Genomic DNA, 10,750 nt, shown 5'->3' with positions numbered 1-10,750 from the left:
TCCTCGGCGCTCAGCTGGGGCCTTTGTGCGTTGATATAAGACGCACAAAGTTCAGAAGCGGATTAAGCACACACTCACAACGCACACAACCAAGATGTTCTTAAACAACACATTCAAGCAATATAAGCCGAAGCCAGTCAAAATACGCCACTATCATTGTTTTGTTTTACTTCATTTTACTTCATTTGTCTACAGTGACACCATGTGGCTGGAAATGGAAACAAAATATCTGCGATTAATACAGTATAATATACATGAACGACTTATGGAAATACATGCTACCAGACATTTAAACGTTTAAATACGTGTCTAAAAGGGTGTAAACATAATTAAAAAAAAGTTCACAGATGTTCATATTTTTCCCCACTATTTTCTTCTCATAACTCTCTGTATTCTTTTCTTGCCATTCCTTCTTGGATATACCCACAGTCTCAATTCAAAGTTAGTTAAAAACAAGTAAACACAAAGGCCTTTGCACTACAATAATCACATAGAGGCATCTCAAATTAATTCAAAGGCCAAAGAAAAGAAATATACAAATTACCCATGCATACATATATATCACAGGGTTTGATATCTTAGGAAAAAAGTTAGGTAAAAGCGAGGTGCACCCTGGAGAGGTCACCAGTCCATCATAGGGCAAACACAGAAAAGTCACATTCAATGGTTATTCAGCTATGCAGCAAGGACAAAAACTCATCCTAGTTAAAAGACCAGTATGTTTAAGAGTAAATGTAAAACTTCTTCCCATGTAGCATCACACTGGTTCAGAATTGTGCGTACAAATGTGTTTCTCCACCGTCTCCACTCCGCGATCAAAGACTTTACACAATTGTTTGAAATGCAGCAGCAGAACTTTTCTCATTTGTCATGTCACGCATTTATGTTTCTCCACTTGACTTATGCTACCTTCATGATTCATCCCTATGGGCCATCTCCAAGATTTATTTATTTTATTTCTGGATGAGCATCATGCGCTGTGTCATGATATGGTTCCTCCTAATACTGCCCGGAGTTTAAACATTTGACTTGTTTCTCTTATACAGAAGGTGTAGTGGTAGAGACATTGGCGTCGGTACAGTAGGACATCTCCACACCATGTGAACAGTCTTGGCGGTAGAGTCCGGTCATGGTCAGACCAGTGATCATGACAAACAAGCCAAGTATAACCAGTATAGAGGGGATCAGTTTTTCACCACGGAACCAGCGGCCAGGGGAGAGTTTGAGGAAGCAGGCCGATGGAATGATGAAGATCAGCGGTGTGGCACTCAAAACACCCTGGACGGCAAAAAGAAAAAAAGCACTATTAAAGATTTGTTTATGCTGAGTCAGTGTTAAGACAAATATATAAATGCAGAGTGACTTACATTCAGCTCCAAAACAACACCAAGGCAATCGAATGCCAAAGATACTGACATGCAGACGACAACAATGAGACCGGTGATGGCCACATGTTCAGCTTTTGAAAGATCCCGACTGAATATCACATTAGAGACCACCTGAAAAGATAAAGTTTGGGGAATGTATGCAACAGAAAAAAAAAAAAAAGTATTTGCTGTATTTTGAAGCTGAAAGAGGATAAGACAAACCAAATGAAGACATACTGTATAACAAGCCTTTAGAGCGAACATTGAGCACAGATGTGTACAAAGTGTCGCTAATCCACATCTTTAGCTCAAAACCTCAGGAAAAACACTTTGAGCCACAGATGTAAACATTTCTCTGGTTAACTTTGGGCCGGTTTGTGTGTAAAAGCCATACTCACCTCTCGGGTGACAAAGCACTCCAGTGGGAACGTGGTTATTATACTGAAGCCAAAACAGAAGCGAGCAAACGTTGCCAGGTTATCATTTCTGCAGTAGTTCTCAAAAACGTCACCTACAAAAGTGAGGAATACGTTCACATTTATAACAAAAAAACAACTGAACAATGCCACTTACCTTGATTTTTGTATTGGTACCTTGAGTGTAGCCAGTGAAGGTCATGTAGCCAGCAACAGCAAATGCAGCACTGATAATGAGCGCGGAGCCAACGGACACATGAGTGATTCGGGACCAGTTGGCGAGTGTTGGCTGCTCCAGAGAGCCGTAGATAAGGAAGCTGTTGTGGTGGCAGATGAAGGCTACAAACAACAGGAAGAATACAATCAATCAACAGAGAGCGCGTGCAGAAACTCCTTTACACGTGGGATGTTTAACAGTAGACCAGTGGTTTTATTTGATATTTCTTCCCTAATATTTTTTAACTAAAATGCATTTTCCAAAAAGCATGCAAACTAAATCATGTCTGTGGCAGGACAAGATATCGCCATCAATATACACTGAAAAAACTCCGAAATTTTCTGATAACAACAGGCATTTTTAAGAAGTTTGTAATTTACCAGAAGCCCAGCAATATGTAGGAAATCTACTAATAGCCTTATTAGCCTTGACCTACTTACAGTTAATCTGTGTTGCACGTTTCGTGCTGAATTGGGACTGTAGTAAATAAAGACAAAACACATGACTCTTACTTCATGATTATTTTGTTATAAATAAATTTGGGTTCAATCCATTTCTGTCCATTTAAAAATAGTCAAGTCCAAACCAAAAGAACATATTTGCACATTTTACTCTTACCGAGTAGAATATTATAATATATATATATACAGTATGTTGGCATGAAATGCCCTTCATTTAGTGCCCCTCTTCAGGTTCATTTAAGTTCATTTCCTGGGAACTCTAAATCACTGCAAAAGAAAATCAGCAGCAGCAGGAGAGGCACGAGCATTTTGCACAAAGACTCACCAAAAGACATGACACCGACTGCCTGAATAGCGTTCCACTTTGCAAATGTCCATGCATTTTCTGTGGGGAGACTGGAGACAGATCAACAAACAGAAAAATACACAATTCATTTTTTGTATGCTTGTTTTTGAACCAAAGACCACAACGGTCCACACACAGGAACATTTCAGGTAAAATCACCGTCAATTAGCAAACTTTAGAGTTTTCTTTCATACATTTGGGGTCCGAAGGTAGCTGCCCTGATGATTACAATGATGAGGATGGTAAGTGTCAGCACCATTGACAAAAAGGAAACCTGGTGACACATGAGGATGTTTAAAAAGGTAGCTTTGAAATCGCCAAACAAGACTCGTCGGTGTATAGGAATCAGGCGTACCTTCCCAAGTCTCTCCACATTTCGATAAAGACAGAGAGGTAGTGTGAATACACAGGTCGTTAGAAGGATCACAAAGTGACGCTCGGCAAGTATGTGACCTGGACCAACTGCAAATGTGAAACAATCAAACACACAAGCAAAATAGAATGATTTATTCATGATAGATATAGGTTTTAAATCAATTAAGAACATTACTGAATTGCAGGCACACTTTTGTGGTACTCTAAAGTCATACCTCCTGGGATTCTCTGAAAGACCTTAGTCAGTGTATCACCAGTGGTGATGTTGTAGCTGATCATAGCTGATAGGCAAAGAAGACAAAACAATATTTCACTGGTCAAAGAAACTTGTATCTATGGGATTAGAGCAACATTTATTGACTTTATAGTAAACATGCAAACAGCAATAGCAAAATAATAAAAATAAAAAAAACAAAGGCCGCAGAAACATTTAGGCAGGATTGAAAATGCATCTGTGTGCTAAGTGCTATGATTTATTATGCAACGCGAGGCTTAGTTCTATTGTGCAATTAAAAAACCCAACTTACCAATAAAAGGATAAAGGAACTGCAGCCCAGAAACAATGACAAACCCAGGCAAACCAAATGTGCTTTGCACCAGCGACTGGTAGTTGTTTGTCCCCGAAAGGTTTCCTCCTTTAATTAGCAGGATGATGGAGTAATCTGTCAGGAAATACAAGCGTAATCATTCATTTGTTTGAAATATTTGCTCAGTTACTGGATTACCGAAATACTTATTTTAGGTAATCGATTGCACGTGCACCCACCTGTGATGAATGCAACTGCTCCCAACAGAAAAAGGCCAAAAGGGAGTCCTGCCTGATTCAATGCATATGGTAAACCTGGATTAAATAAAAATCATCCATTAAGGCCTTTATTGTATTTTGGGAATATTCTTTCAAATTAGAGGATTCATGCACATTAGGTATCTCAGTAGGATGACCGGCTGAATATATTCTCTGCACATGGTATCAATGCCAGGAGTTAACAAAATGCTTGTTAGACAAAATCTCTTGAGAAAAGTCCAAATTACCTTTGATCTTTCAATGGAAATGCAAACAAAGAGTGACGGTAGAATTAGCATGGACGAGGACATATGCAATGAGACGTTGCTGTCATAGAAATATTCAGTGGTGCGTGTGTAATGACTCAGGTTTTGAGGATCAGGGAGTTTGTGGGAAGGGGATAACAGGCGCTAGTCATATGATACCACTGCAAGGCTTCAAATGTATGAAAGCGTCTCCTTGTTGCACCAAAGTAAACAACCGCTCTTATTTTGTAACAGAATTAAGAGCAAGAAATATATCAAAGATATATTTTATATATATATATTTTTTTTTTAAACATTGTTTGTAATTGAAGTACTCTGTTTTACGCACGATACCTCTCGTTATAGTTACCTATGATTCCAGATCCTATTATGGAATTGATGAAATTAAAAGACGCGCATATCAGTGAGCTCCTCGGCTCTGAAGCGCTTTTCTCCAGAATGATTAAGTTGGTCCCTTCTTCACTGTATAGCTGGAAAAATCCAAAACAGGCAGAAAGCAGGGGACAGAACGAAAGAAAAGACAATCTTAGTCTTGTTTTCTAATCTTCCAACGGCAGCCTGACTTTAGACTCACCTGCTGAGCCATCGTGGAGCACCTGCGTCCAGCTCCCGGTTCCTCTTTCTGTAACTTTATCAGCGCTTCACGTCCTCATATCTGCCATGAGACTGAATTTCTCAACTTTGTAAAAATCCTCAGTTTCTCTCGAATACAACCTGGAAACGGCCTCAGCAGCGCCACGTATTGACCATGAACCGACACTCAATGGTTTAGCTGTGTTTTCTGTGCTTTTTTTTTTTTTTTTTTTGTTTCTACACTCTGTCAAATCGACTTTATTTCACCCAACCTGATAAATAGTTTGTATTTTGACAATTAAATCCAGAATAGCAAGGAATTACGCGGATGAAATTAAAATGAAGGGATTTATTAAAGAATCATACAGTAGTGCTGGCTATAGGAGTATGCATATTTCATTAAACGACCGGAAATAATTCAATAATAATAATAATTTATAAAGGATATTCCGCTTAACAGAGCGATCTTTTCTTATACTGCAAAGTTGTTGTTTTTTTTTTATAAATTCAAGCAAGGATTTGTGTGTTGTTGTTTTTTAAATCACAAAACTAATCTTACTTAACACACATACACACAAAGTCTTATATACTTTCATTTTAATTTCTATTATATTCCCATTTCCTTTCTAATGAAGCTGTTTCATTTCATTACTAAACCAAATTATGTATTTCAAATAATACATCAATAATTATGTGTGTCCAATCCTTTGTTATTTATTCAATTTAGGCTTCACGGATATTTTATTTATTTGGTGCTTTTCCAGAACTTTTTTTTCAATGTGCCTCTATGTCCCACAGGGGGCGTCATACTTGCAATAAATCACAGTCAAGTTATATCCACAAAAACTTCATCCAATAAATGACGTTCAGAACAACAGCTTATGGTCTATGTTGCTGTTTGGACTTTACTGTTACTGCATTCAGGGCATTGAAAGAACGTAGGAAGCACAGAGAGGGAGAGAGAGAGAGAGAGAGAGAGAGAGAGAGAGAGAGAGAGAGAGAGAGAGAGAGAGAGAGAGAGAGAGAGAGAGAGAGAGAGTTTACGTGGAACCCGAAAGTTGTGGCTTTTGCTTTTAGTTCTGATGCGCATCAGATGCCAACATCTTCTTTCCCGACAATTACGCACCATAATGTCCACCACAATATCATCTGGAAGGCCATCCTGGCATCTCTGTCCTCGTTTGGTACCCACGAACATCCGGAAGCTCCGCATCAGTCCAGTCGTCTGATCCACAGCACGCAGGGGGGCGGCACAGTGTCTCTCACTGGTTTTTCCTTTGGAAAAGCCTGGAAATTATCATTTCTCCGCTGGAAGAAGAGTCAGACCTCACAATCTACCTGGCAGGTTGAGGGTTTACTTTCAACCACATTTTCTGCTCAGAGGAGCGTGTCTTCTCCCCGTTGTTCACCGGTCGAGGATAGAAAAAACAGATGGTGAGTTTTGTAACTTAACTGAAACTGAGTGTTAAGTGTATAAAATATGGATGCTTGCTGCTGGAAAAAAGTTATATTTTCACATTTTAAAAGTGCATTTAAAAAAATCTATCTATCTATCTATCTATCTATCTATCTATCTATCTATCTATCTATCTATCTATCTATCTATCTATCTATCTATCTATCTATCTATCTATCTATCTATCTATCTATCTATCGTTGCTTCGTCACGTGAATAACTATTGCAATGTGTTTTATCGTCTACAGAATACGCGATGTAGTCTTTGTATAACCCTTGAATATGGTCCATTGCTATATTTTATCTTAATGAAAGTGTTGAGAGGCCTGTATGGGAAAAAAAAAGAAAGGAAAAAAAAAAAAAACGAAGCATGATTGATCTCTTGTTGGTGCAATGACTAGAGTGCAAATTGTGGTCTAAAATATATTACAGACGTTAATGGGCATGGCAGCAATTATTAGCCTACACTACATCCTAGATGACTTCCTGCTTGCCTGATCGTCAACATCATTATTAGATTGCCGTCAATTAGAGATTAGACTGGCCTGGTTGTGCTCTATTCAGACTGTGCACACAGTGATGCCTGGCAGGTTGAACATAACAACAAGCATTTATTCCTGAAAACTATGTTGCGTGCCTCTCATCAGCTGCCTTTTTTTTTTTTTTTTTTTTTTTTTTTTTTGCCAACGCCCAGAACCTGCAGGACTGAGTCCTGACTCTGTAGCCTGTGAGAGGCAGCAGCCAACCATTAGATGATCACTTAAGAGCTGTGAGAGTGTTGCTCCCTCAGGAGGCCACAGATACTGAACTATCATCACTCTGTGCATGGGCGTGTTTAGGTTGGAAAAATATGTGATTTCAATTCTTTACCCTGATAATTATAAACTCTACATTTGTCAGTCACCCCTTGTTGTATCGCCTGAAGATTGATCGAAAGGGATCTGTTGTTTTCTAAAGATCTTTTAAAATACCCAACTTCAAAGTGAGTGACATACAGAAAGACAACCGCAGTGTAATTATTGTCTGTAAGTGTTTTTCTCTTGTCAATTCTGGCCTTTGCTTTAGTGGTTTCCCTGGAAGTGATGTATAACACAATCCACAGTCTCTATCGATTTCTTTCACACGATGGCCATCATAATAACTTTTTCTGTATACAGTCACAACAGTAAGACAACATGGTAAACAATAATTACCAATGTCCAATACGAACCCCTGTTCTAAAACACCCCGTCACTCTGGTTTCTGTTCTGAACAAGATCCCAGTTTACACATAGTGAGCAAATTAATTCCAAAACATCACATTTTAATCAGGAATGATGTTTTCTTTGGTCAGTGTGTCTTTGTGTTGTAATGTTTGTGGCTCACACAGAGTTTGAACTTGCTTTTATTACAAACGCATATATTGTAGACACAGGTTCTTAGTGAGAACACTCTGTATTAGTTTATTCATCCAAATCTTAATCAGACTTTATTGTGAGTTGATGTGTTGTTGTTTTTTTCAAGTCTTTAAATATACATCGAAGGTTCCTACAGTAGCTTTCCTCATAAATCACGTTTGAATTTATCTAAATACTGAGAAACCTTTTGTGGTTACTGAAATCCAAGTTTTTCCAAACAGGAAACGTTAAATAATGAGGGAGCCCTTGACATTATGTGAACGTTTAATATACTTGCAGTTGAGTCACGCGGCCAAAGGCCAAGAGCAGTCACCACCTGACAGTCATCATCAGAACACAGTTAATGTGCGATGCATAACAAATACCAAAATGACGGGTTGACAGTGTGTTCCCTCGAAGGTTGGTAGGAACAAAGGTGTCAATGTTACGTTGGTCCACACAAGGTCATGATGCAGACAGGTTGCAGATAAATTGAAGTGGGCCTATTTGAAGCTTCAAAGTGGCAACTCATATCTCAAGTTGTGTATAATGAGTCGGGAACAGATTGACAGGATGCTGCATACCTCTATAGAGGTGACTCATTGAGGGCTTGACCTCATTGGCGATAATCTATTTGGGCTTCATTTATATCATTCATTGTTTGTGGATAATGTTTGTATATTGTTTATTGTAAATCATTCTTATGGGAAAGTTCAACTTGTATGTTTTGGATTGCACTTAGTCTGAGAATAGAATAGAATAGAATAGAATAGAATAGAATAGAATAGAAGAGGTACTTGGTTGGAGGTGGAAACTACCATCGTGTGCATTATGTAACACAAACGTGGTGCATTATGACAAAGGGAAACATCTTTTCACGATGATTGTACGTAGTGTTGTGGCCGTAAAGCCCACAGCAGAATGAAACAGTTGCATCTTAAGCCCTTTTATCAATCAAAAAAGTGTATTCAGCTCACAACTTAATTGTGCATTAATTCACACAGAACTGTGGCAGCAACAAGGAAACATTTTCATAAAACAGCTTGGACTCAAAAACACACTTTTCAGTCTGATGATGGGCAGTACATCTCTAATCACTAAGTGTTGGAGCTGGAGTCTGGCTTAGTCTCCTGTAAGCACAGCTACATGTCAACTGAAGAGGGATGAACAAAATAGCCGTCAATAAACTGTGATATCAAATCTTTAAGCACATGTCCATAGCAGTGAGTGTAAAAAGCATTTTTGGCTTCCTTCCATAGGTTGAATTCAAATTCCTGTGTCCATACCTACCGAACAGACCAGGCAATTAGGTATTTAAATCACAAAAAAAGCATAAAAAAGTGTCACCAATATTTAAAAAAACTATCAAAAGTTCATATACAGCATTCAAATGGCACAGCATCTCTGTGCACAACCAAAAAAAGAGTCTCTTTTGACAACAATAATGCTTAACTTGCTCAAATATGTCAGAAACTCAAGGCAAATTGGAAATGTGCAGGCATACTTTGCCTTTCCTCTTATGTGTCCATACCCAGCTTCCATAACCGTTTTTAAAAAGGTCAGAAACATCTGAGCGGAAATAAAAGCTTCACTGTTTTCAGCCTGATAATAATCTCATTCACCACTTGCAGAGAAATACCTCAATCAGCCATGACCTTATGACTACTGACATTTGAAGTGATAAAAATGATCTCTTAATCATGGCACCTGTTAGTGGGTTGGATATATTAGACGGCAGGTAGACTTTTTGTATTTAAAGTTGATGAGACGGAAGCAAGACAAATGCACAGAGTTAAGGATTTGGAAGAGATTAAATAATCATGCTTAGATGACTGCGACGGAGAAAGATCAGAAAGTGGCCGAAGGCAGGAAAAAGCTATGAACTGGTGACGGGGTGTCATAAGCACCCAAAGCTCATTGATGCATGTGGTCACATGGAGGTGCCCACCTCACAACTTAAACCACTTAAAGCACTTAAAGAATCTGCTGCTAGGATTTGTGGAGTCCTTACCTCCACATGTCAGGTCTGCTCCACAGTAAAACAGGGACTGATACAATAGTGGGCAGGTGGACTGAATTGAACATTAAAAATAGTCTTTTTTCTTTTTTTATTTCCCCCCCACATCACTGGCACTCCCTTTGTTGCTGCGCTTACGTCACACATGCAGAGTTCAGTGCTGAGGACAGTTGATTGACCACTGAGTTTGTGATTGATTTTTGGCATGTGATTCATTGCCACACAACGTGTGGAAGTATCCTCTTACACTGTTGCATTGGGATGAGGCAGATCAAAACTCTTTGTGTCAGGGAACCTAAAGTAGACGCACTGCAGTCTGTAGTGCATTCATATTTAATACCGCATAGGTCTTCCTAACACATCATAGCAGTCAGGTCTATTAGCTGGATGGATCTTTTTCCCCCCACTGCCGTGTCACAGCCTCTGAGGGAAGAGCAGACTATTACCATTTTGAGGGATGGTGGAGGGGTCCAAGAATTTCACCTGGAATCGATCATTGTCATGTCAAATCTTAATTCTATCTACCGGCAGGCAGATAATTAGATCTAATTTTATCGTAGCTGGAAGGAGTTCACGTGTGTGTGGCCGCCATTTCTTGGCTCTTTATAGCTTTTCTCTTCCTGAAGTGATCATTGATAAAGAGGAAAAAAAACAATCCTCTTTCCTTTTCCTAAAATAGTTGTTGAGTCACAGAGTTTGTTTATCAATATGTGTTTGTCAATCATCTATAGAGGAATCAGCGCAGGGCTGCACGTGGTCGGGCTTCTCACCACATAACAAGATGGTCCCCAGTTTAATCCTGCGTTTGCACTTGTTTGCTTTCTGTGCAGAGTTTGTGTGTGCTCCCTGTCCTTGCATGAGTTTCCTCCAACAGTCCACAAACCTACATTTGAGGCTGATTGGTGACTGTAAAAGTGACGACAAGTGAGAATATGAGCGTACGTGGTTGTCTGTTGTCGTGTGATGTCACTGTGATGGACTGATGACCTGCTCTGAGCGTAATCTGCCTTCATCCATTGTTAGCTGGGATTCACCCCTGAACCCTGTGACTTCAGGCTCAATAATGGATGTACATTATTCAGAAAACTTGTATTTG

The 10,750-nt window shown here is 39.1% G+C and overlaps 1 protein-coding gene across 2 annotated transcripts; it reads right to left on the bottom strand.

The window, feature by feature from the left end:
* Window positions 1-168: 168 nt before the first annotated feature.
* On the bottom strand, window positions 169-5,015 carry slc38a11 (solute carrier family 38 member 11). 2 transcript variants are annotated; one of them, XM_080477941.1, is made up of 12 exons: window positions 4,807-5,015; window positions 4,582-4,702; window positions 3,949-4,023; window positions 3,710-3,844; window positions 3,398-3,463; window positions 3,163-3,269; window positions 3,002-3,081; window positions 2,787-2,857; window positions 1,961-2,122; window positions 1,766-1,878; window positions 1,368-1,499; window positions 169-1,278 (listed from the first exon to the last, which is right to left on the bottom strand). In XM_080477941.1, exons 1-12 carry the CDS (start codon window positions 4,816-4,818, stop codon window positions 1,039-1,041), a joined length of 1,314 nt encoding a protein of 437 aa, XP_080334067.1. In that variant the 5' UTR covers window positions 4,819-5,015; the 3' UTR covers window positions 169-1,038. The 2 variants fall into 2 exon arrangements, with proteins under 2 accessions (XP_080334067.1, XP_080334066.1); XM_080477940.1 differs by having other exon boundaries at window positions 3,002-3,269; window positions 4,807-4,909.
* Between the last annotated feature and the right edge of the window lie 5,735 nt (window positions 5,016-10,750).

Source organism: Lipophrys pholis (assembly GCF_963383615.2).
Source record: "Lipophrys pholis genome assembly, chromosome: 13".
Taxonomy (NCBI): domain Eukaryota; kingdom Metazoa; phylum Chordata; class Actinopteri; order Blenniiformes; family Blenniidae; genus Lipophrys; species Lipophrys pholis.
Note: the sequence above shows the minus strand (reverse complement) of the source record. Positions and strands in the feature narration are given on the sequence as shown.

What these genes read in the sequence shown, in the direction of transcription:
- slc38a11 (XM_080477940.1), bottom strand. An exon ending in AGCAGTTGCATTCATCACAG is followed by an intron (nt 3,845 to 3,948) that starts GTGGGTGCACGT and finishes ATTTCCTGACAG; the next exon opens with ATTACTCCATCATCCTGCTA. An exon ending in CTTTCAGAGAATCCCAGGAG is followed by an intron (nt 3,270 to 3,397) that starts GTATGACTTTAG and finishes TCACATTTGCAG; the next exon opens with TTGGTCCAGGTCACATACTT.